General features: G+C 67.7%; 1 protein-coding gene across 6 annotated transcripts in view; it reads left to right on the top strand.

Annotated features, from left to right (window-relative positions):
- Positions 1-24,755, top strand: part of CHD3 (chromodomain helicase DNA binding protein 3) — a 39,963-nt gene extending 15,208 nt beyond the window's left edge. For 4 of the 6 annotated variants that reach the window (XM_068929360.1, XM_068929359.1, XM_068929358.1 and 1 more), the window contains 33 exons: positions 358-591; positions 1,308-1,514; positions 1,667-1,878; positions 3,414-3,545; positions 4,083-4,182; positions 4,379-4,570; positions 6,038-6,238; positions 6,605-6,742; positions 7,311-7,432; positions 7,911-8,084; positions 8,451-8,592; positions 9,179-9,310; positions 9,686-9,803; positions 10,266-10,390; positions 10,895-11,126; positions 11,422-11,588; positions 12,165-12,342; positions 12,653-12,718; positions 13,242-13,327; positions 13,548-13,681; positions 15,607-15,751; positions 16,209-16,374; positions 16,901-17,013; positions 17,406-17,562; positions 17,703-17,810; positions 18,073-18,204; positions 18,337-18,445; positions 18,912-19,044; positions 19,403-19,598; positions 22,380-22,543; positions 23,299-23,425; positions 23,826-23,917; positions 24,004-24,755. In XM_068929360.1, the coding sequence (XP_068785461.1) occupies positions 358-591; positions 1,308-1,514; positions 1,667-1,878; positions 3,414-3,545; positions 4,083-4,182; positions 4,379-4,570; positions 6,038-6,238; positions 6,605-6,742; positions 7,311-7,432; positions 7,911-8,084; positions 8,451-8,592; positions 9,179-9,310; positions 9,686-9,803; positions 10,266-10,390; positions 10,895-11,126; positions 11,422-11,588; positions 12,165-12,342; positions 12,653-12,718; positions 13,242-13,327; positions 13,548-13,681; positions 15,607-15,751; positions 16,209-16,374; positions 16,901-17,013; positions 17,406-17,562; positions 17,703-17,810; positions 18,073-18,204; positions 18,337-18,445; positions 18,912-19,044; positions 19,403-19,598; positions 22,380-22,543; positions 23,299-23,425; positions 23,826-23,917; positions 24,004-24,729 (5,460 nt within the window). In that variant the 3' untranslated portion in view covers positions 24,730-24,755. Of the gene's footprint in view, positions 1-357; positions 592-1,307; positions 1,515-1,666; positions 1,879-3,413; positions 3,546-4,082; positions 4,183-4,378; positions 4,571-6,037; positions 6,239-6,604; positions 6,743-7,310; positions 7,433-7,910; positions 8,085-8,450; positions 8,593-9,178; positions 9,311-9,685; positions 9,804-10,265; positions 10,391-10,894; positions 11,127-11,421; positions 11,589-12,164; positions 12,343-12,652; positions 12,719-13,241; positions 13,328-13,547; positions 13,682-15,606; positions 15,752-16,208; positions 16,375-16,900; positions 17,014-17,405; positions 17,563-17,702; positions 17,811-18,072; positions 18,205-18,336; positions 18,446-18,911; positions 19,045-19,402; positions 19,599-22,379; positions 22,544-23,298; positions 23,426-23,825; positions 23,958-24,003 lie in introns of those variants that run through there. The other 2 variants (XM_068929361.1, XM_068929364.1) reach the window with 2 other exon arrangements.
- Positions 24,756-24,760: the final 5 nt, after the last annotated feature.

Here is a 24,760-nt window from a genome sequence, read left to right as displayed (position 1 = left end):
CCCAGGGTGGCCTGGAAGAGTTTGGGCTTGCCTGGGGTGTCCCCGGGGTGGTCTGAGGTGTTTGGGGGTCCCTGGGGTGTCCCTGAGGTGTCCCTGGGGTGGCCTGGAGGGGTTTGGGGATCCCTGGGGTGTTCCTAGGGTGTTCCCGGAGGTTTAGGGTCCCTTGGGTGTCCCCAGGACATCCCCGCAGGGTTCGAGGTTCCGTTGGGTGTCTCTAGGGTGTTCCCAGGCGTTTGGGCTTCCCTAGGACATCCTAGTGAGGTTCGAGGTTCCCTTGGGCTGTTCCTGGGGGTCCGGGGGTCCCTCGGGGGTCACCGAGCGGATGGGGGTGCGCTGACCGAGTCCCCGTGCCCCCAGGAGAAGGAGGGGGTGCAGTGGGAGGCCAAGGAGGAGGAGGAGGAGTACGAGGAAGAGCTGGAGGAGGAGGGTGAGAAGGAGGAGGAGGACGACCACATGGAGTACTGCCGGGTGTGCAAGGACGGGGGCGAGCTGCTGTGCTGCGACGCCTGTATCTCCTCCTACCACATCCACTGCCTCAACCCGCCCCTGCCCGAGGTCCCCAACGGCGAGTGGCTCTGTCCCCGCTGCACGGTACGGGGACAGCGTGGGGACACGGGGACGCTGGGGGACGTGGGGACGGGCGAGCGGCTGTGCTGTGACGCCTGTATCTCCTACTGCATCCACTGCCTCAACCTCTCCATCCGAGGTCCCCAGCAGCAGGTGGCTTTGTCACTGCTACACCTGGGGACAAGGACAGGGATGGGGATGTGACGGGTGCACTGGGACAGGGACAAGGAGGGGGACAGGACAGGGTCCTGACGGTGACAGGGATGAGGAAGGGACAGAGCTGGAATGGAGACAGGGAAGGGACAAGGTTGGGGAGAGGACAGGGACAGAAATGTGGGGACAGGGACAAAAATGGGGACAGGAATGGGGATGGAAATGAGGTGGGGACAGTGACAGGGAAAGGGAGGGGGCAGGAATGCAGCGGGGACAGGAGAGGGACAGGGACGGTGACAAGGATGGGGACAGGGACAAGGATGGGGACGGGGACAGTGGCAGAGTTCGGGCAGGACGGGGACCTGATGGGGTTGTGACAGCACCAGGGACAGCACAGATGGGGACGGGGTGGGGACAGGATTGGGACAGGGAAGAGGATGGGGACAGGGACACAGGTGGGACAGGGCTGCGTCCAGCCCTGGGGTTCGCCCCGCTCCAGGGGGGACGTCCCCGTCCCCAGCACCCGCTGCCCCCCCCCCCGGGTGCCACCATCCCCCCCAGTCCCCAGCACCCGTCTCGCCCCGCAGTGTCCCGTGCTGAAGGGCCGCGTCCAGAAGATCCTGTACTGGCGCTGGGGGGAGCCGCCGCCGCCCGTGACGGTGGCCGGCCCCGGCGCCCCCGACGCCCCCCCCGAGGAGCACCCAAAGGTGCTGCAGGGCCGCTCCGAGCGCGAGTTCTTCGTCAAGTGGGTCGGGCTCTCCTACTGGCACTGCTCCTGGATCAAGGAGCTGCAGGTACCGGCGGGCGGGCGCGAGGGGCACCCGGCGCTGGGAGACGCTCACGGGACGCGCCCCGCGAGCCCAACACTTGGCCCTGGGGCTCCGGGTGCCCCCCGGGGCGGTGCGGGGGGGTGCCCAGGCCCCCGCTGACGCCCGCTCGCCCGCAGCTGGAGATCTTCCACCTGGTGATGTACCGCAACTACCAGCGCAAGAACGACATGGACGAGCCGCCGCCGCTCGACTACGGCTCGGGCGACGACGACGGCAAGAGCGACAAGCGCAAGAGCCAGGACCCGCTCTACGGCGGCATGGAGGAGCGCTTCTACCGCTACGGCATCAAGCCCGAGTGGATGACGGTGCACCGCATCATCAACCACAGGTGGGGCGCCGCCCCCACCCGCGGGTGCCCCCGGCCCGGCCCTCGGGCGCGCTTCGCCTGCGGGTCGGGTGGCTGCTGGGCAGGGCCCCGGCGCCTCCCGGTAGGGCTTGGGGAACGTCTCTGGGCACCCTTAGGTCCCCCCAGGCACCTTTGGGTCCTCCTGAGCACCCGCTGGGCTCCCTTGGGTCCTCCTTGGCACTTCCTGGGCTCCCTTGGGTCCTCCTGGGTCCCCTGGGCACCCTCGGGGACCTCCTGAGTACTCCCTGGGCTCCCTTGGGTCCTCCTGAGCGCCTCCAGGGCTCCCTTGGGTCCCCCTGGGCACCCTTGGGTCTTACTGGGCACCCTTAGGTCCTCCTAGGTGCCCCCCCCGGGCACCCTTAGGATGTCCTGGGCACCCCCCCCAGCACCCTTGGGTGCCCCCCAGCATGGGAAGCCCTCAGCACGCTTTGCACAGGGTTTGGGGAGCTTCTGGGTAGGGCCTAGGTGTCTGGGGACCTCCTGGGTCCCCTTGGTCCCCCCCGGCACCTTTGGGGACCCCCTGGGCACTCTTGGAGTCCCTGTCCCCAATTGTCCCCGATCCTGTCTGGGTGTCCCTGTCCCCAAGTGACCTCAGGCCTTGTTTGGGTGGTGGTGTTGCCAGGTGACCCCAGGTCCTGTCTGGGTGTCTCTGTCCCCAGGTGACCCCAGGTCCCAGCCAAGTGTCCCTGTCCCTGGGTGACCCCCGGTCCCGTCTAGGTGTCCCTGTCCTCAGGTGACCCCAGGTCTTGTCTGGGTGTTCCTGTCCCCAGGTGACCCCGGGTCCCAGCCAAGTGTCCCTGTCCCTGGCTGACCCCTGGTCCCATCTAGGTGTCCCTGTCCTCAGGTGACCCCAGGTCCTGTCTGGGGTGTTCCTGTCCCCGGGTAACCCCAGGTCTTGTCTGGGTGTCCTTGTCCCCAAGTGACCCCAGGTCCCAGCCAAGTGTCTCTGTCCCTGGGTGACCTCTGGTCCTGTCTGGGTGTCCCTGTCCTCAGGTGACCCCAGGTCCTGTCTGGGTGTCCCTGTCCCCAGGTGACCCCAGGTCCCAGCCAAATGTCCCTGTCCCCAGGTGACCCCAGGTCTTGTCTGGGTGTCCCTGTCCCTGGGTGACCCCCAGGTCCTGTCTAGGTGTCCTTGTCCTTGAGTGTCCCTTGGTGCCTCCTTGTCGCCCGTGAGTGTCCCTGTCCCTGGGTGCCCCCTGGTGATAGCTGGTGCCACCTGCTGACACCCTGGTGTCCTCGTGACAGCAAGGTCTCTTCTGAGTGCCCCGTGTGTCCTCCAGTCCCACGTCACCCATGAGTGTCACCCGTGGGTGCCCCCAGTGACACATGGATGACCCGTGGGTGTCCCTGTCACCCACGGGTGCCCCCGCTCAGCACGGACCGCAAGGGGCAGTACCGCTACCTGGTGCCGTGACCGGCGTCCCCGGTCCCCCGTTGCCCGTGGGTGCCCCTCGTTGCCCGTGGGTGTCCCCGTCACCCGTGGGTGCCCGGTGTCACGCGTGGGTGCCCCCGCTCAGCGTGGACCGCAAGGGGCAGTACCACTACCTGGTGAAGTGGCGGGACCTGCCCTACGACCAGGCCACGTGGGAGGAGGACGAGATGCCCATCCCCGACTACGACCTGCACAAGCACGCCTACTGGAAGCACCGGTGAGCCCCACACGGGACACGCCACACGGGACACGCCACATGCCACACGGGGTTTGGGGGGGGGGGGGGACGGGGACGCGCCCAGCGGGAGCCCCCACGCGCCATATGCGGCGCGCGCCAGATATGATGCATGGCGTGACACGCAACACTGTGCCACTTTGGGCGCAAGACCTCCCCCGTGAGACACGTGCCGTCACGCCACACGGGACACGCCGTGCCCCATGAGACACGCCGCATAGAGCACGTCACCACGTGAGGGGGGACAGGACACGCGACATGATACACGGGACGTGGGAGGGCATGGGGCAACGCGGTGAGCGTGCTCATGCCACACGGCACATGGGACACAGGGCGTGCAGGGACATGGGGACGTGTGCTGAGCACACATGTGGCGCACGGGATGGGGTCCTGGCCCTCGAACACGCCACACAGGGGGACCGGGGTGGGGGCTGGAGGGCGCCGGGGCACAGGCTGACGCTGTCCCCGTGTCCCCCCCACACCGCGTGTGCTGGCGTGTGGCGGCGTGTGCGCGCCCAGCGAGGTGTTCATGGGCGAGGACCCGGCCCAGCCCCGGCGCTACAAGAAGAAGAAGAAGGAGACGCCGGGGGAGGGGCCCCCCGACTCGCCCACCAACGACGTGAGTGCGCCCGGACGCCTGGGCCCCCTCAGGGGGTGGGGGTGGGGGGGGGGAAGGATGCGGGGCCCGGACGCCTGGGTCTCCCTAGGACTGGAGGGAGGGGGCATGGAGCCCGGACGCCTGGGTCCTTGCTGGGGGCCTTCGCGGGGGCGTCGCCCCTCCCGGACGCCTGGGTCCTAACGGCGCTCGCCCGCAGCCGACGGTGAAGTACGAGGCGCAGCCGCGGTTCATCACGGCCACGGGAGGGACCCTGCACATGTACCAGCTCGAGGGCCTCAACTGGCTGCGCTTCTCGTGGGCGCAGAGCACCGACACCATCCTGGCCGACGAGATGGGGCTGGGCAAGACCATCCAGACCATCGTCTTCCTCTACTCCCTCTACAAGGAGGTGAGGCCGCCCCGGGCATCGCCGCGGCCGCCTCGGGGTGTCACTGTGTCCCCGCGGCCGTCTCGGGGCGTCACCACGGCCCCACGGCCACCTTGGGGGGTTACTGCGTCCCCACAGCCGCCTCGGGGCTTCGCCAGAGCCATCTCAGCATGTTACTGTGTCCCCACGGCCGCCTCGGGGCATCGCCACGGCTCTGTGGCCACCTTGGGGGGCTACTGTGTCCCCACAGCCGCCTCGGGGCGTCACCACGGCCCCACGGCTGCCTCGGGGTGTCCCTGTCCCCACAGCCGCCTCAGGGCATCCCCATAGTCCTATGGCCACCTTGAGGTGTTACTGTGTTCCTACGGCCACCTCAGGGTGCCCCCACAGCCACCTAAGGGCGTTACCGTATTTCCATGGCCGCCTTAGGGTATTACTGTGTCCCCGTGTCCACCGTGGGCCGTCCCTAGAGCCACGTCAGGGCATCACCGTGTCTCCGTGGCCAGCTTGGGGCGCCCCGTAGTCCTACACCCACCTCGGGCATCCCCACATCCCCATGGCCACCTTGGGGTGTCACTGTGTCCCCATGGCCACCTTGGGGGTTACTGTGTCCATGCAGCCATTTCAGGGCATTCCCACAGCCACCTCAGAGTGTCACCGTGTCCTCACGGCCCCCTCAGGGCATCCCCACGGCCACCTCGGGGTGTCACCACATCCCCGCCATCACCTCAGGGCATCTCAGTGACCCAATGGCCACCTCAGGGCGTTGCTGTGTCCCCATGGCCACCTCAGGGCACTGTCATGTCCTTATGGCCACCTTGGGGCGTCTTCGTGTCCCCAGAGGTACCTTTGGATGTCACTGTGTCCCCATGGCCATCTCAGGGCATCACCGTGTCCATACTGCCACCTCGCGGTGTCCACACGGCTGCCTTGGGGCATCGCAGTGACCTAACAGCCACTTCGGAGCGTTGCAATGTTCCTCAGCTACCTCAGGGTGTCCCCGCGTCCCCACAGTCATCTCAGGGTGTCATCGTGTCCCCGTGGCCACTTCAGGGCATCACAATGACCCAGCGGCCACCTCGGGGCATCATCACATCCCTGCGGCCACCTCAGAGTATCACCGCGTCCCCACGGCCATCTCGGGGCATCCTTATAGTCGTCTTGGGACATTGCCATGTCCCCATGGCCAGCTTGGGGCGTCCACACGTGTGGTCACTTTGCGGCATCGCTGTTTCCCTAGTGCCACCTCAGGGCATCCTTGCGTCCCCACAGCCAACTTGGGGCGTCACCATGTCCACACGGCCACCTGGGGGCATCCCCATGGCCACCTTGGGGCATCACCGTGTCCCCACAGCCACCTCAGGGTTGTCCCCACGTTCCCCCGGGTGGCGCGCTGTCCCTCAGGGCCACCCCAAGGGCCCGTCCCTCGCCAGCGCCCTGTGTGCCCGGGTGACACGCTGTCCCCCCGTGTGACGCGCTGTCCCCCAGGGCCACACCAAGGGCCCGTTCCTCGTCAGCGCCCCGCTCTCCACCATCATTAATTGGGAGCGCGAGTTCCAGATGTGGGCGCCCGCCTTCTACGTCGTCACCTACACGGGGGACAAGGACAGTCGCTCCATCATCCGCGAGAACGAGTTCTCCTTCGAGGACAACGCCATGAAGGGCGGCAAGAAGGCCTTCAAGATGAAGGTGAGCCCGGACGCCTGGGTCCCCTCGGGGCTCCGAGGTCTCGACTCGGACGCCTGGGTCCTCTCGCGTGACTGGGGTCTCAGCCCGGACACCTGGGTTCCCTCAGGGGTCTGGGGTCTCGACCCGGACGCCTGGGTCCCCTCATGCGCTTTGGGGACCAGGGCTCGGAGCTTGGATGCGGGGGTCCTCTTGCACGTCTGGGGGTCTGGGGTCTTGGCCTCGACACCTGGGTCCCCTCCTGCTCTCCCGGTAGCAAGGACCAGGCCTGCAAGGCCCAGGTCCTGGGTGCCCTGGGTGGGAGGGGGAAGGGGGATGCTCCTGGGGCTGCCCGGACGCCTGGGCCCCGGAGCTGACGGCTTTGGGCAGCGGGAAGCGCAGGTGAAGTTCCACGTGCTGCTGACGTCCTACGAGCTCATCACCATCGACCAGGCGGCCCTGGGCTCCATCCGCTGGGCCTGCCTCGTGGTGGACGAGGCGCACCGCCTCAAGAACAACCAGTCCAAGGTGCCCGGACGCCTGGGCCCCGGGGCGGGGCCGCCCGCGCGCCTGGGGCCCCGGGGTGGGGGGTGCCCGCACGCCTGGGCCCCTGGGATGGAGATGCCTGAGCCCCTGGGAGGGGGGGCGCCCGGATGCCTGGGCCTGTGGATGCCTGGACGCCTGGGCCCCTGGGGTGGGGGCGCCCGGATGCCTGGGCCCCTGGGGTGGGGGACACCTGGGGCCCTGGGATGGGGGGTGCCTGGATGCCTGGGCCCCTGGGTGGGGGTGCCTGGACACTTGGGTCTCCAAGGTGGCAGTGATGGATGCCTGGGGCCCTGGGACAGGGTCACCTGGACACCTAGGTCCCTGGGGTGGGGGCTGCCCGGACACCTGGGTCCCCAGGGTGCAAGGGATGGGGCGAGTGGGGTTGTCCAGACGCCTTGGTCCCTGTGGCACGGGGAGAGCAGTGACACCTGGGTCCATGGGTGCTGGATTGGGGGCACCCAGACACCTGGGGGAGGGAGCGGGACTACCTGGGCGCCTGGGCCCGCGGGGGCCCCGGACGCCTGGGCCCGCGGGTGACGGGGCGCCACAGTTCTTTCGGGTGCTGAACGGGTACAAGATCGAGCACAAGCTGCTGCTGACGGGGACGCCGCTGCAGAACAACCTGGAGGAGCTCTTCCACCTGCTCAACTTCCTCACGCCCGAGCGCTTCAAGTATGGCCCCCCGGCGTCCCCCCCGCGGCCCCTTGCATGTCCCCTCATGTCCCCTTAGCGTCTCCTGTCCCCATGTCTTCGCACCCCCCCGCGTCATTGCACGCTCTTTGTCCCCTCCTGTCCCTGCATCCCCCCCCGCATCCCCTCATGCTCCCTGCATCCATGTCCTTCTGTGTCCCGTGTCCCCCGTGTCCTTGTGACCCTGTATCCCTGGGTCCCCTTCTGTCCTCCCATGTCCCCACATCCCGATATTCCCTGTTGTCCCCTCGTGTCCCTCCATGTCTCCCTGTGTCCCCCCCAGGTCCCCATGTCCCACCACGTCCTTGTGTCCCAGCATCCCCGTGTCCCTGCACGTCCCCTGTGTGCCTGTCTCCCTATGTCTCCACGTGTCCCCCCACGTCCCCTGTCCCCCTACATTCCTGTCTCCGCCTGTGTCCCCACGGCCCCGTGTCCCCGCGTCACCCGTGTCCCCCCCCAGCAACCTGGAGGGCTTCCTGGAGGAGTTTGCTGACATCTCCAAGGAGGACCAGATCAAGAAGCTCCACGACCTGCTGGGCCCCCACATGCTGCGGCGCCTCAAGGCCGACGTCTTCAAGAACATGCCGGCCAAGACCGAGCTCATCGTGCGCGTGGAGCTCAGCCCCATGCAGAAGTACGGCCCGGACGCCTGGGCCCCCTGCCCAGCCGGGCCCTCGGGAGGGTGGTGGTGGGGCTGTCTGGACACCTGGGTCCCTGGGGATGGGGCAGGGTCACCAAAGCACCTCAGAGCTCATGGTGCATGTGGAGCTCAGCCCCGTGCTGAAATACGGCCCCGGATGCCTGGGTCCCTGAGAGGGGGGGAAGGGGACCCCCGGGCACCTGGGTCCTTGCCAGCGTGGGGGCACCCTGGAGTCCCGGATGCCTGGCTCAGGGAACGCCTGGGTCCCCGCTGCCCAGGGAGGGTGGCACCCCAGCCATCTGGGCCCCGGGGGAGGGTGGCAGCCCCGGACGCCTGGGCCCCAGCGCGCTGTGCCCCCAGGAAGTACTACAAATACATCCTGACGCGCAACTTTGAGGCGCTGAACTCGCGGGGCGGCGGCAACCAGGTGTCGCTGCTCAACATCATGATGGACCTGAAGAAGTGCTGCAACCACCCCTACCTCTTCCCCGTGGCCGCCATGGTGCGCACAGCGGGAACGGCGCGGGCGGCCGGTGGGGGCCATCGGGGACCGGGGGGACATGGGAAGCTGGGGGGGGACGTCAGGGGCCTCAGAGGGGGCATTGAGGGTCTAGGAGGGTCATTGGGGGTCTAGGGGCAGATGTTGGGGACCAGGGGAAGCTGGGGGGACATTGGGAGCTGGGGGGAGACCATTGGGGACCAGGAGGAGATGGCTTGGGAGGGACACCTGGGGGACATGGGAAGCTGGGGAGACAGTGGGAGCTGGGGGCAGACGCTGGGCTGAGGGGGGGCGTCGGGGACTGGGGGAAGTTGAGGGGACATTGAAGGCCGGGGAGGGGACATTGGGAACCAGAGGGAGCATTGAGGGTTGGAGGAGGTCTTCAGGGGGTCTTTGGGGGGACATGGGGGACCAGGGGAATGGAGGAGCGGGGGGACATCGGGGACCCAGGGGGGAATGGGGGGACGCTGGGGTGGTGCTGGGGGACCATGGGGGTTCAGGGGGCTGGGCAGGGAAGCGGGGGTCCCGCTGGGGGGTCCTGCCGAGTGGTGACACCACCACTGTCCCCGTCCCCCCCCCCCCGGCGCAGGAGTCCCCGAAGCTGCCGAGCGGCGCCTACGAGGGGGGGGCGCTGATCAAGGCCTCGGGGAAGCTGCTGCTGCTGCAGAAGATGCTGCGGAAGCTCAAGGAACAGGGCCACCGGGTGCTCATCTTCTCCCAGGTCAGCACCCACGGGTGCCTGGGCTTGAGTACCCCCCTGGGCACCCACAGACCTCCCCCCAGGCACCCACACACACCTCTGGGGAGCCACAGACCCCCCCCCCCCAGGGACCTGCATGCACCTCTAGGGACCCATAGACCCCTGGGGGACCCACACCTCCTCCAGTGCCACCGGGTGCACACCTTCTCCCAGGTCAGCACCCATGGGTGCCTGGGGATAGATACCCGCCTTGAGGGTTCCAAACGTTCTTGTCCTGGAGCCGGGTGCCCCCAGCACTCCTGGGTGCTGCCAGTCTGACCAGCAGCCGCGTCCCAGAGCTGGGTGCCCCCGGCACCCCCAGGTGCTCCCAGTCTGACCACTCGCCCCATCCCGCAGATGACGAAGATGCTGGACCTGCTCGAGGACTTCCTCGACTACGAGGGCTACAAGTACGAGCGCATCGACGGCGGCATCACCGGTGCTCTGCGCCAGGAGGCCATTGACCGCTTCAACGGTAGCGGGCCCAGGCGTCCGGGCGCTGCGTCCAGGCCTTTCAGGGTGCCCTGGGGGGGGGGGTGGTTCTTTCAGGGGTGCCATCATGGTCCCAGGGCTGGCTTTGGGGTGCTTTGTTGGGAATTTTGGCACACCAGCTCCCATGGGTGTCCCGATGCCCCAGGGATCGTTTGGGGGTGCCGTGGGGGGGGGTGCCAGCACCCATGGGTGCTGCCTGGGCCCTGGTGGGGGAGGTGGGCAGGGTGATTTTAGGGGAGTTTCTTGGGAAACTGGCACCCACAGGTAGTCTTGACAGAGCCGAGAGGAAATTGGGGTTGCTGGGGATGGGGGGTGTTTTTCAGGGCAACAGCACCCATGGGTGCCCTGATGGGCCGGGGGGGTGGCAGTTTGGGGGTACAGCGGGGGATGTTTTTTGGGACACTGGCACCCACGGGTGCTCTGACGCGCCGGTGCCGGCCGTCAGCGCCCGGGGCGCAGCAGTTCTGCTTCCTGCTGTCGACGCGGGCCGGGGGCCTCGGCATCAACCTGGCCACCGCCGACACCGTCGTCATCTTCGACTCCGACTGGAACCCGCACAACGACATCCAGGTGCCACCGCGGCGTCCCCACGCTGCCTTGTCCCCCATGGCAGCCCCACGGTGTCCCTGCGGTGTCCCCACACTGCCCTGTCCCCCCACGGTGGCCCCATGGTGTCCCTGCAGCAGCCCTGTCCCCCGCAGCAGCCCTGTGGCATCCCCACGGTGGCCCTGCGGTGTCCCCACACTGCCCTGTCCCCCACAGCGGCCCCATGGTGTCCTCACAGTGTCCCTGCGATGTTCTCACGCTGCCCTGTCTCCCACGGTGTCCCCACGCTGCCCTATCACCCATGGCGTCCCTGCACTGCTGTGTCCCTGTTCCCTACCGCGTCCCTGCACTGCCCTGACCCCACAGCGGCCCCATGGTGTCCCCAATCTGCCATGTCCCCATCTCCAACTGCGTCCCCGCACTGCCGTGTCCCCCGGGCATCCTCACGCTGCCATGTCCCCGTCCCCACGCCGCCGTGCCCCCCCGGGCATCCCCGTGCCGGTGCCCAGCAGCCTCCCTTGCCCGCAGGCCTTCAGCCGGGCGCACCGCATCGGCCAGGCCAACAAGGTGATGATCTACCGCTTCGTGACGCGCGCCTCGGTGGAGGAGCGCATCACCCAGGTGGCCAAGCGCAAGATGATGCTGACGCACCTGGTGGTGCGCCCGGGGCTGGGCTCCAAGGCCGGCAGCATGTCCAAGCAGGAGCTCGACGACATCCTCAAGTTTGGCACCGAGGAGCTCTTCAAGGACGAGAACGAGGGTGGGCGCCGCGCCGGGGCCTGCGAGGCCGTGTTGGGGGCGTGTGAGGCCATGTTGGGGCACGTGAGGCCGTGTTGGGGCTGTGTTGGGGTGTGTGAGGCCATGGTGGGGCATATGAGGCCACGTTGGGGCTGTGCTGGGGCACGTGAGGCTGTGTTGGGGCCGTGTTGGGGTGCGTGGGGCCGCGGTACGCCAGGCGGACGGCGGTAGCGTGGCAGAGCGTGGCGGGGGCGCGGCCACACGTGTCGCTGGCACGTGGCCGGCGTGTGGCCGGCTGACGGGCGGGGGCGGCGCAGGGGAGAACAAGGAGGAGGACAGCAGTGTGATCCACTACGACAACGAGGCCATCGCCCGGCTCCTCGACCGCAACCAGGACGCCACCGACGACGCCGACGTGCAGAACATGAACGAGTACCTCAGCTCCTTCAAGGTGGCCCAGTACGTCGTGCGCGAGGAGGACAAGGTGGGCGCCCACGCCATGGGGGGGGACGGAGCCCGAGCGACAGGGGGACGGAGCCGGGAGCGATGGGGTGACGGAGCAGGAGGCAGTGGAGCCAGGGGCGATGGGGTGACGGAGCTGGGGGTGATGGGGACAGGGACAATGGGGTGATAGTGTCAAGAGCGATGGAGCCACGGGTGACAGAACTGGGGTTAATGGGGTGATGGAGCTTGACAGAGCCAGCTGCAATGGAGCGACAGAGCTGGGGATGACGGGGTGACGGGTGTCACAGGTGACAAATCTAGGGGCAGCAGAGACGGGGGTGATGGAGTCAAGGTGGACGGAGCAACGGAGCTGGGGTGACGAGGTGAAGGAGTTGGGGGTGATAGAGCCCAGGGGTGACAGGATGACGGGGCAGGGGGCGACAGGGTGACGGATCTGGGATGATGGAGGTGGAGACGATGGAGCCAGGTGCAGGGGAGCCCCACCTGGAGCCCACAGCCACTTCGAGGCCGCCCGGGCTCCTCCAGCGCCCATGGGTGCCGGCGCTGAGGTCGCCTGGCGGGTGCCAGCGCCGACGCCACCGCTTGTGCCCGGCAGATCGAGGAGATCGAGCGGGAGATCATCAAGCAGGAGGAGAACGTCGACCCCGACTACTGGGAGAAGCTGCTGCGGCACCACTACGAGCAGCAGCAGGAGGACCTGGCCCGCAACCTGGGCAAGGGCAAGCGGGTGCGCAAGCAGGTCAACTACAACGACGCCGCCCAGGAGGACCAAGGTGGGCACTGGGAGCACTGGGAGGGTGCCTAGGGAGCACTGGGAGGACACGGCCCGCAACCTGGGTAAGGGCAAGTGGGTGCGCAAACAAGTCAACTACAACGCCGGCGCCCAGGAGGACTAAGGTGGGCATTTGGGGTGACAAGGCGGGTATTTGAGGGGACAAGGGTGAGGATTGGGGGGGGTAACGGGTATTTGGGGTGACAAGTGTGTGAGGTGACAAAGGGGGGTATCGGGGGGTGACAAGGAGGGTGTCTGGGGGTAACGGAGTATTTGGAGTCACCGTGCCGTCGGCTGTCCCCGCCCTGCAGACAACCAGTCCGAGTACTCGGTGGGCTCCGAGGAGGAGGACGAGGACTTCGATGAGCGGCCAGAGGGTGAGTGTTCCCTGCGTGTCCCCTCTGGGTCCCCTCCGGGCCCCCTGTCCTCTCAGTGCCACCTCCTGGGTCCCCTGCATGTCCCCCGTGTCCCTGTTGGATCCTATTTGTCCTTGATCTCTCCTGCGTCACCCACCACGTCCCCTGCATCACTCGCCACGTCCCTTGTGATCCCTCTGTGCACTGTGTCCTCCTCCGTGTCCCCTATGTCACCCCTCTGTGGCCCCCCCTCGATATTCCTTGTGTCCCCAGGATGGTACAGAGGGGGCCGGGACGTTGGGGGAGTGTCACAAGCCGTGACACAGGGGTGGCATGGGGGCCTAGGGGTGGCATGGAGGCCCAGGGGTGGCCCGGGGGCCCTGGAGTGGTACAAGGGATGACACTGGAGGGCCCGGGGGTGTCACAAGGGGTAGCCCAGGGACCCAAGGGTGCCTTGGGGGTGGCCCAGGGGCCTCAAAGGTGGCCCAGGGGCCCAGGGGGTGGCCAGAGGAGGGGGACTGACCCCAGCACCCGCTGTCCCCAGGCCGGCGCCAGTCCAAGCGGCAGCTGCGCAACGAGAAGGACAAACCGCTGCCCCCGCTGCTGGCCCGCGTCGGCGGCAACATCGAGGTGAGGCGCCCGGACGCCGGGGCCCCAGCGGGGACGGGGGGTTGGGCACCCGGACACCGGGGTCCCCTCCAGCAGCGCCTTCCCCTGCTCCCTGCACAGGTTTTGGGGGTTCAACACACACCAGTGCAAGGTGGTTCGGGGGGGGGGGGGAGGGGGCACCCTGCCCGGGCACCTGGGCCCCCTGACCCCCCTGTCCCCCCTGTCCCCCCACCCCCGGCAGGTTTTGGGGTTCAACACGCGCCAGCGCAAGGCCTTCCTCAACGCCGTCATGCGCTGGGGCATGCCGCCCCAGGACGCCTTCACCTCGCAGTGGCTCGTGCGCGACCTGCGCGGCAAAACCGAGAAGGAGTTCAAGTAGGTGACGGGGACGGGGAGGGGGACGGGGTGGCACCGCCTTGTCACCGTGCCGGGGTGGCGGCGGGGGAACGGGACACAGCGGTACTGGCCCTCGCAGACGGCACCCAGCTCCGGCCCTGCGCGGCTGCGTGGCCGCCTGTGTCTCCCCCATCCCCGTGTGTGTCCCCACGTCCCCCTGCGTGTACCCCCACGTCCCCATGTGTCCCCCATGCTTGTGTCCACGTGTCCCATGGCCACGTGTGTGCCACTGCCTCCCCGTGTGTGTCCCCACGTCCCCATCTATGTCCGCACGTCCCCGTTTCTCTCTGCCCCTGCACGCGTCTCCTCGTCCCTCTGTGTGTCTCCATGTCCCCGTGTGTCCCCCTGCCCCATTTGTGTCCCCCTGCCCGTGTGCCTCTCCTCGTCCCTGTGTGTGTGTCCCCATCTCTGCATGTCCCCACATCCGTGTGTGCCCACGTCCCTGTGTCCTTATGTGTCCCCTCATGCCCCGTCTGTGTCCCCACATCCCCATCTGCATCGCCACGTGTGTCCCCGCATCCCCCCGTGTCCCCAGGTGCCCGCGCTCACGTCCCCAGGTGCCTTGTCCCTTGGCGCGTCCCACGGGCGTCCCCGCGCCGCGTGATGAACCCTTACTCAGCGGAGCGCCCGGAGGCGCCGGCTTTCCTGGGGGCCGGACGAGGCCGCGACCCCCCTCGCGCCGGCGCAGAGCCACCCCCGCGGCGTCCCCGGGCGTCCCCAGGTGTCCCCGCGGGGGGCCGGGCCCGGCCCCGGGGACGCCAGAGTCGTGGCAGCACCCGGCCGGGCCCTGCACAGCCCCAGGCGCGGGCGCCACGATGACACAGCCGGGCTGATGGCGGCGGGGACGTGGGGACCCTGGGCACGGGGACAAGGACGTTGGGCACAGGGATCCTGGGGACAGGGATGCAGGGACAGGAACGGGGATGCTGGGCACAGGGACGTGGGGACAGGGACACTGGGGACAGGTACGAAGATGCTGGGTACGGGGATGCAGGGACACTGGGCACAGGGATGCAGGGACACTGGGGACAGGGACACCGGGGACAGGTACGAAGATGCTGGGTACAGGGACGCTGGGCGCAGGGACACTGGGGACAGGGACACCGAGGATGAGGGCTCCACGGACGGGCTGCTGAGACAGGAATGGGGACAAGGACCCTCAGGACCGGATCCCTGATGTGGGGATGCACCAAGACAGGGACGGGGACAGGATGGTGGGGGTGGCACTTTGGGGACAGGGACAGGTTTGGGGATGAGCAGCCCAAGGATGGGGTTGAGGACAGGGATGAGCTGACCCGGCCCCACACGCATCCCCTCCCGTGTCCCCGCGTCCCTTCACGTGTGTCTCTCCCGTGTGCGTCCCCGTGTGTCCGTGTGTCACTCGGTGTCCCCCGTGCTGTGATGGCACCGTGGCCACAGCGGGGCCGCGATGGTGTCGTGGTGGAGCTGTGGCCGTGCTGTGTTGACGTGTTGTGCCGTGGCTGTGCCGTGACGGCAGCGTGTTGTGCCGTGACGGTGGCATGTCATGCCGTGGCCATGCCACATTGGCGTGTCATGCTGTAGCTATGCCATGACAGTGGCACGTCGCGCCGTAGCCGTGTCGTGACGCGGCATGCCATGCCGTGTCCGTGCCGTGACGGCAGCGTGTTGTGCCGTGGCTGTGCCGTGACGGTGGTGCGTCATGCCGTAGCCTTGCCACGTTGGCGTGTAGCGCCACGGCCATGCCGTGACGGTGACGTGTCGTGCCGTGGCTGTGCCGTGACGGCGGCCCGTCGTGCCGCGATGGCAGCGTGTCGCGCCGTGGTGGCGGCGGCGCGTCGTGCGGCGGCCGCGCCGCGTTGGCATGTCGTGCCGTGACAGCAGCGTGTCGTGCCGGGGCGGCGGGGTGACGCGGGCCCCCGCAGGGCCTACGTGTCGCTGTTCATGCGGCACCTGTGCGAGCCGGGGGCCGACGGCTCGGAGACCTTCGCCGACGGCGTCCCCCGCGAGGGGCTCTCGCGCCAGCAGGTGCTCACCCGCATCGGCGTCATGTCCCTCGTCAAGAAGAAGGTAGGCCCGGACGCCGGGGCCCTTCCCTCACCTCACTCGGACGCCAGGGCCCCCCCCCCCCACCCCTGACACCGGGGTTCCTACAGACACCCAGCTCCCTCCCTTGGGGCACCCGGACACTGGGGCCCCCTCCCAACACCAGGGTCCCTCCGGACAGCTGGGTCCCTTAGGCGCTGGGGTTGGGAGGGGCTGGGTGGCACCCGGACACCTGGGTCCCACCTGGGGGTGGGATACAGCTCCCGACGCCTGGGTCCCCCAGCGCCGTCCAGGTCTGGGGGGGGGGGAGGGTGCAGCCCCCGGACACCTGGGCCCCCCTGTTCCACCTGGGGGGAGGCGGGTGCAGCACCCGGACACCTGGGTCCCTCCCCATCCACCGCTGGGGGTGGGTGTGTGCCCCGGGCACCGGGGCCCCTCCTGGGTTGGGGATGAGTCTCCCGGACGCCTGGGCCCGCGGCAGGTGCAGGAGTTCGAGCACATCAACGGGCGCTGGAGCCTGCCCGAGCTGATCCCCGAGGCCAGCGCCGACTCCAAGAAGTCGTCGCGCGCCTCCTCGCCCACCATCAAGACCTCGACCACCACCCCCGAGCCCAGCTGCACCAACACCCCCTGCACCTCCAAGCCAGGTGGGCCGGGGCGCGGGCGACGCGGGGACGCCAGGGGCACGGGGACGTGGGGGGCACAGAATGTGGGACACGGGGCATGGGGCTGTGGGGACACAGGGCATGGGGACAGGGATATGGGACACGAGGACATGTGGCATGGGGACTTGGGGACATAGGGACCACAGGATGTGGGGCACAGGACCCAGGTCATGGTGGCACGGGGCACAGGGACACAGGGGCACAGAATATGGGACGTGAGACGCAGGGATATGGGGCACAGGGACATGGGGACAGGCATGTGGGACACGAGGGCATGGAGATGTGGGGGCACAGGGATAGGAGGACACGGGACACAGGGATGTGGGCCAGGGACATGGGGACACATGGGCATGGGGCCAGGGACGTGGGGCACAGACACCTGGGGACCTGGGGAGACAGGCTCAGGGACACGAGGGACACGGGGATGAGGGGTGGCACAAGGACGCTGGTAGGGCGCAGGGGCCACCCTCTTCCCCGTCCCCGCGTGCCACTGTCCACGTGTCCCCAGCCACACCGGCCCCCAGCGAGCGGGGGGACGGGACGGGGCCCCCCCCAGACAGGGACGACGGTGACACCAAGGACGAGAAGGAGCCCAAGGGCCCTGAGAAGATGGAGACCGAGGTGGGTGGCGGGGCCGTCGCCGGGCGCGTCCCTCACGTTGTCCCCGTCCCGTCCTGAGGCCATTGCTGTCCCCAGTCGTGTCCTCAACCCTGTCCCCATCCCCGACTCTGTTCTCTTCCCCCACCGCTGTTCCCTGGGTGTCCCCGTGTGTCCTGTCCCTGTCTCCTCACTGTCCTTCTGTGGCCCCTGGATGTCCCCTCTGTGCTGTCTGCCATCCTCATCTGTGTCCCCATCCCTGTCCCCTCCCTGTTGCTGTCCTCGTCCCCCCCATCCCTATCTCCTCTGCCCCTCCCTAGCCTCGTCCCCGTGCCCCTGAGGCCCCGGGATGGGGGGGGTCAGGACGAGGCGGGAGGGACCCAGGTGTCCAGGTCCCCCCACTCTGTCCCCAGCAGCGTGTCACCCCACAGGCGCCGGTCTCCGAGGCGCCGGTGTCCCCCGGGGACGGCAGCGAGGCCGAAGGGCCGCGCAAGGGCGAGGAGGAGGAGGGCGCCGGCGAGCGGGAGCCCGAGGCCGAGGCCACCCCGGCCCGCGACGAGCGGGACCGAGCAGGTGAGGGCACCGCCAGGGGCCTAGGCGTCCGGGGCCACCCAATCACCCCCCCACCGCCGGGGACCCAGGTGTCCGGGTGCCCCCATTCCCCCCCACTCTTTGGGGACCCAGGCGTCCGAGTGCCCCCTGTCCCCCCCCAGGCACCGAGGCCGAGAAGCTGCCCGGGGGGGAGAAGGGGGACGAGAAACTCCCTGAACCAGAGGAGTCCAAGGAGCGAACGGGCAGCGACATCCCAGACATGAAACGAGGTACCTGCCGGGGGTGGAGCTTGGTGTGAAGGGGTGGAGCCTAGTGCAGTAGAGCCTGGCCTGGGGGAGGAGCACAGCATATGGGGGGTGGGGCTTAATCAAAAGCACTTCCCTGAAAGCCTAGAGCCTTGATTGTGCACTGTTCACTCTGAAACCTACTGATGGCTGATCGGTGTTAACATTTTCCCGCCAGCAAAGAGGGGGGGTTTGGGGGGCCGGGAGGAGGCCCGGCATGGTGCTGAGCCCTGTCCCCCCCGTACAGAGGAGCCAAAGGCCGAGAAGGAGCCCAAGGTGGGCAGCCTCAAGGAGGAGACGCGGGCCACCAACGGGCGCCGGGAGGACAAGGCCGAGAAGCCGCGGTTCATGTTCAACATCGCCGATGGCGGTTTCACGGGTGAGCGGGGGCGGGGTGGGAGCCGAGACCCGGACGCCTGGGTCCCCCATCCCTGTCACCGGGGCGGGGTGGGGCAGGGGGGCGCGGGGCCCGGACGCCTGGGCCCCGGCGCGCCTCACGCCCCCCCCGCAGAGCTGCACACGCTGTGGCAGAACGAGGAGCGCGCCGCCGTCTCCTCGGGGAAGCTCAACGAGATCTGGCACCGGCGCCACGACTACTGGCTCCTCGCCGGCATCGTCCTGTATCCTTCCGCCGTGCCCTTGGGTGTCCCCTCCTGGCACCCCTGGGTGCCCCGCAGCACCCTGGGGGTCCCTCGGTCTTCTTGGCAACCTTTGGGTCCCTCTGGCACCCTGGGGCACCATGAGGTCCCCATGGGTCTCTCTGATCCCCCCAGCACCCTTGGGTCCCCCAGCACCCCATGGTATCCGTGGGTCCCCTGTGGCACCCTTGGGTCCCCCTGGCAACCTGTGGCACCTTTAGGTCCCACTGGTCCCCTATGGCTCCCTGGGGTCCCCCTGGCACCCCGTGGCACCCTTGGGTCCCTCTAGCACCCTATGACCCCCTTGGGTCTACCTGATGCCCTACAGTCCCCTATGGTGCCATTGGGTCCCCCAGCACCCTATGCCCCCCCCTCCTCCACTGGGGCCACCCCAGGGCCAGGGTGGGGGCCACCCCAGGGGCGGCGGTGGCAGGTCCTTAGCGCGCAGGCACGGCTACGCCCGCTGGCAGGACATCCAGAACGACGGGCAGTTCGGCGTCATCAACGAGCCCTTCAAGACGGAGGCCAACAAGGGCAACTTCCTCGAGATGAAGAACAAGTTCCTGGCCCGCCGCTTCAAGGTGAGCACCCGCCGGGCTCGCACTGGAGGGGGGGGGCCGGCCGCGCGCGCGGGGGGCTCGCACGGGGGGTCGCGCACGCGCAAGGAGCTTGCGCGAGGGCCCCAGGAGCTCCCAGGATGGGCACGCTCGCGTCCCAGCCGCGTTTGCACGAGGGTCGCCCGTCGCGCGAGAGGGTGGGCGCAAAGGAGGCGCTGAAGCCGGGGAGCGGGGCGAGGTCAGAGGTGCCACCCGGACGCCTGGGTCCCCCCCCCCACCCCGGGCTCTGGGAGGGGCTTGAGGTCTTGGGCAGACGCCCGGACGCCTGGGTCCCCGCCATGACCTGTGTTCCCCCCTCCCCGCTCTCCCCTCGCCCCCGCAGCTGTTGGAGCAGGCGCTGGTGATCGAGGAGCAGCTGCGGCGCGCCGCCTACCTGAACATGACGCAGGACCCCAGCCACCCCGCCATGGCCCTCAACACCCGCTTCGCCGAGGTCGAGTGCCTGGCCGAGAGCCACCAGCACTTGTCCAAGGAGTCGCTGGCGGGCAACAAGCCCGCGAACGCCGTCCTGCACAAGGGTAAGCGGCGGGCGGGCCGGCGGGCCCGGCGCGGGCGCCCCGTCTAGCGCCCCGCACCTCTGTACCGCGCTCTCAATCATTAAAGTGGGGTTCTCACGCCAAGCGGCTCCCTGGTGTGTGTCCTTGCTCTGCGTGTGCTTTCTCCGCGCGCCGGGGGGCCGGGGCAGGCCGTGGAAAGCCGGGCTAAACCCGGAGTAAATCCGGAGTAAAGTTGGAGTAAGGCGCGGACGTGAAATGAAGGCCCGAGGGTCCTGGGGGCGCGCGAAGAGCGGGCCGGTGCCGCGTATTGAACACGAGTATTTGCGCTAAGGCATGAGTATCTCGTGAGTGTCTTTAGTGTCTCTCCGTAGCGTGTAATTAGTGTATCCTGCGGATTTTTAGCATAGCGGATGAGCTTATCCAGAGTATTTCTGGGGTATGGAAAGGAGTATATCAGTACATCAGAGTATTCCTCAGTGCAGGCGCTGAGTATGTGCAGAGTATCCCCGGCACAGGTGATGAGTATGTGCAGAGTATCCCTGGTGCAGGAGATGAATATGTGTGGAGTATCCCCGGTGCAGGCGCTGAGTATGTGCAGAGTATCCCTGGCATAGGAGATGAGTATGTGCAGAGTATCCCTGGCACAGGTGATGAGTATGTGCAGAGTATCCCTGGTGCAGGAGATGAATATGTGTGGAGTATCCCCGGTGCAGGCGCTGAGTATGTGCAGAGTATCCCTGGCACAGGTGATGAGTATGTGCAGAGTATCCCTGGTGCAGGAGATGAATATGTGTGGAGTATCCCCGGTGCAGGCGCTGAGTATGTGCAGAGTATCCCTGACATAGGAGATGAGTATGTGCAGAGTACCCCTGGTGCAGGTGATGAGCATGTGCAGAGTATCCTCGGTGCAGGCGATAAGTATGTGCGGAGTATCCCCGGTGCAGGCGATGAGTATGTGCAGAGTATCCTTGGCACAGGAGATGAGTATGTGCAGAGTATCCCCGGTGCAGAGTATCCCCGGTGCAGGCAATGAGCATGTGCAGAGTATTCTTGGCACAGGCAATGAGTCTGTGCGGTGTATTCCTGGCACATTGATGAGTATGCCTGGGGTATCTCTGGAGCAGGCGAGTATTCTCTGAGTATCTGTTCCCGGAGCCCGAGTAGCCCACGAGAAGGGTGCCCAGAGGATCCCCAGTGCAGGCGCGCGTGTACCTGGAGTATCTCCGGGGTGGCTGCTGAGCCTGTTGACACTGCGGCATGGCGTTAGGATGCCCAGAGTATCTCCGAGGAGCGAGAGTTGAGTATCTGTTCCTGACGGGACGCCTGCTCGGTGGCCTGCGAGCACCCAGGGTGCGGATGAGGGTCCCAGAGCTGCGGTGGGAGTATTTGTGAGCCCCGAGCCCGACGGGTGCGATGGGGATGTCTGGAGTAGGCCGGGGCATCCGGAGCAGGTGTCTGGAGTATCTCTGGTTTATCCAGGGAGTATTCCTGGAGTATCTGTAGCTTGAGTAAGGAGTATCCCTGAGCGTCGAAGTCGTGCCCCCCGCGTATCTCCAGAGCGTCTCAGCGGCGTCTGCTCGGAGCGGTTCTGGGCGCCCAGCGTGCCTGCGGTGTCTAAGGCGTTGCTGTGTGGCGTTGCTTCCCCGAGTATCTCCGGTGTGTCCAGAGTGTACGCGAGCGTCTGCGGCGTGTCCCCCGAGTATCTCCGGTGGGTCTAAAGCGTATGCGTCGTGTGCTGAAGGAGTATGCCGGGAGTACTCCGGGAGTATCTGCCATGCGTCTCAAAGCTGTACAAAGAGTGTGTAAGGAGTATCCCCGGAGGGTCTAAGGAGTATTTGTGGTGTGTCTCCAGTGCATGTAAAGTGTGTACCTGAGTATCCCCAGAGTAGTGCCAGTGTGTTTAAAGACTGCCCACCGAGCGTCTGAGGAGCATTGCTGGAGTGTGTCTCTCTCCAGTGTGTCTAGAGTATCCTCACGGTGTCTAAGGTGGATACGCGGAGTATTCCCAGAGTATCCCAGGTGTGTCGGAAGAGTACACTTAGTGTGTCTGAGGACTGTCCCCGGAGTATCTTGGTGTGTCTCAGGAGTATCCCCGGAGGGTCTGAGGAGTATCTGTGGGTGTGTAAGGAGTATCCCCAAAGGGTCTGAGCGGCATCCCTGGAGTAGCTCTGGTGTGTGTCTAAGGAGTATCCCTGGAGTATCTCTGGTGTGTCTAAGGAGTATCCCTGGAGTAGCTCTGGTGTGTCTAAGGAGTATCCCTGGAGTAGCTCTGGTGTGTCTAAGGAGTATCTCTGGTGTGTCTAAGGAATATCCGTGGAGTATCTCTGGTGTGTCTAAGAAGTATCCTGGAGGGTCTAAGCACTATCCCCAGAGTACCTCTGGGTTTGTCTAAGGAGTATCCCAGAGGGTCTAAGGAGTATCACCGGAGTATCTCTGGTGTGTCTAAAGAGTATCCTTGGTGGGTCTAAGCAGTTTTGCTGGAGTATCTCTGGTGGGTCTAAGGAGCATTCCCTGAGGGTGTGAGCAGCACCCCTGGAGTATCTCTGGTGCGTTTAAGGGGTGTTGCCGGAGTATCCCTGGAGGGTCTAAGGAGTATCCCTGGAGTCTCCCCGGCGGGTGTAAGGAGTGTTCCCGGAGCGCCTCCGGGGGTGTCTGAGGAGCACCCCGAGGGTCTGCGCCGCGCCCCCGGCGTACCCCCGAGTACCTCCTGCGCGTCCAAGGCAGGGCGTCCCCGAGGGGCTGCGCCGCGGGTGCCCGCGGGGGCGCGAGGGCGGGCGCTGACGGCCCCTCTCTCGCGCCCAGTGCTGAACCAGCTGGAGGAGCTGCTGAGCGACATGAAGGCGGACGTGACGCGCCTGCCGGCCACGCTCTCCCGCATCCCCCCCATCGCCGCCCGCCTCCAGATGTCCGAGCGCAGCATCCTCAGCCGCCTGGCCAGCAAGGGCACCGAGAGCCACCCGCCGCCGGTAAGCGCCCCCGGCCTTGGGGACACCCTGCTTTGGGGACAGCCCTCGTCCACGCCTGGGGACGCGCTCTGTCTGCTTGGGGGGGGGGGGGGGGGGGCTGCTCTGCCCTGAGGGGAACGTCGCACGTCTGTCCTGGGGAGCCCCCGGGTCAGGGACACCCTGTCTTGGGGACATCTCTTGTCTGCCCCGGGGACACCTTGGGGACACCCCTGTCTGCTCTGGGGACGTCCCCCATGGACAAGCCTTGTCTCCTCTGGGGACACCTTGGGGACACCCTGCCTTGGGGACATCTCCTGTCTGCTCTAGTGGACACCCCATGTCTGCCTTGGGGACACCCTGGGGAACATCTGGCCTTGGGGACATCCCTTGTCTCCTCCGGGGACACCCTGCCTTGGGGACATCTCCTGTCCTCCCTGGTGGACATCTCATGTCTGTTCTGGGGACACCCTGCCTTGGGGACATCTCCTGTCCTCCCTGGTGGACACCCCATGCCTGTTCTGGGGACACCCTGGGGACACCCTGCCTTGGGGACATCTCCTGTCCTCCCTGGTGGACACCCCATGCCTGTTCTGGGGACACTCCGCCTTGGGGACACCCCATATCTCCTCTAGGGACACTCTAGGGACACCCTGCCTTGGGGACACCCCTGGGACCCCCCAGCCCCATCACCGTGGCGGGGTGGGGGGAGATGGACAGACCCCCCCCCCCGACGGTGGCAGCGGGAGGTGACACCGGGGTCCCCTCCCTGTCCCCAGACCTTCCCGCCGGGGCCCTACGCCACCCCCCAGAGCTACGGGGGCACCTTCGGGACCCCCCCGGCCGGAGCCCTGCCCCCCGGGGGGGCCAACTACAGCCAGATGCCGCCCGGCTCCTTCATCACCGGTGAGCGCCCGGACGCCTGGGCCCCCCGGGGTGGGGTGGGGGGGGGAGGGGGCGCCTGGGCCCCTTGGGGGACACCTGGGTCCCCTGGGGGGGGGTGGGGGGGCAGCTGGACCCTTTGGGAGGGTTCATGGACACCTGGGTCCCCTGGGGGGGGGGTGATGGGGGTGCCCGGACGCCTGGGTCCCTGGAGATGGTGGGGAGAAGGGAGAGGAGCAGGGCCCCCCCCCCCACCCCCACCAGACACCTGGGTCCCCTGGGGAGGGAGATGGGGGGCAACCAGACGCCTGGGTCCCTGGGGTGCGGGCCGCCCCCCCCGGACACCTGGGTCCCGTGGGGGTGGGGGTGAAGCAGCCGCCCGGACGCCTGGGCCCTCACACCGCCCCCCCCCCACCCCGAACAGCCGCCGCGAACGGGCCGCCGGTGCTGGTGAAGAGGGAGCGCGAGGCCGAAGGCGCCGAGAAGAAGGAGCCGCGCGGGGGCGAGGTGATCTGCATCGACGACTGAGGGGGGCCCGGCCCCCCCGGCCCCCAAACGGCCCCGATCGCCCCCAAAACGCGCCCGCGGGGGGGCCGGGCTGCCCCTCGCCCCAAAACAACCCCCGTTGCCCCCACAAATCCGCCCACGGGTTGGGAGGGGCCAGGCTGCCCCTCGCCCCCAAAACAGCCCCGTTTGCCCCCAAAATTCCGCCCGGGGGGGAGGGGGGGGGGGGCTGGGCTGCCCCTCACCCCAAAACGGCCCCGTTTGCCCCCAGGAGCCGCTGGGGGCAGCTGGGGCTGCTCTTTGCCCCAAAATGCTTCATTCCACCCCCAAAATCAGCTGGGGGGGGTGGGGAGGGGGAGGCCGGGCCGCCCCTCACCCCCAAAATGCCCCTTTTTCCCCACCAGCTCCGCCCAGGGGGTGGGGGGGCACTATCCTTCACCCTCAAATGCCTCATTTCACCCCAAAATCCGCGGAGGGGGTGGGGGGTGGAGAGTCCAGCCCCCCCCCCCAAAACCACCTGGTTTCACCCCAAAAAGCCACCGGTGGGGGGAGGGGGGAAGCCACCCTCTCAGCCCCCTCTCCCTGCCCCAAAAGCGCCTCGTTTCCCCCCCCCCAAACATGGCAGCTGGGGGTGGGGTGACCCCCTGGGGTGGGGGCGGGGCAGCACCCTGGGGTGGGGGCAGGGGTGGGGGAGGGGCGGCGAGGACCACTGCACCTATAAATATGAATATATATATATATCCCCGGGGCGGGGGGGGGGGACCCCGGCGTCCGGGCGCCCCTCCCCCGCGGCGCCGGCGCTTCGCGAAACCGCAGCAGAATAAACCCGGTTCCTGGCGCCCCTCCCCCCGCCCC

Source organism: Struthio camelus, unplaced genomic scaffold (assembly GCF_040807025.1).
Source record: "Struthio camelus isolate bStrCam1 unplaced genomic scaffold, bStrCam1.hap1 HAP1_SCAFFOLD_102, whole genome shotgun sequence".
NCBI classification, from domain to species: domain Eukaryota; kingdom Metazoa; phylum Chordata; class Aves; order Struthioniformes; family Struthionidae; genus Struthio; species Struthio camelus.
This window is presented reverse-complemented; position numbering and strand designations above follow the sequence as displayed.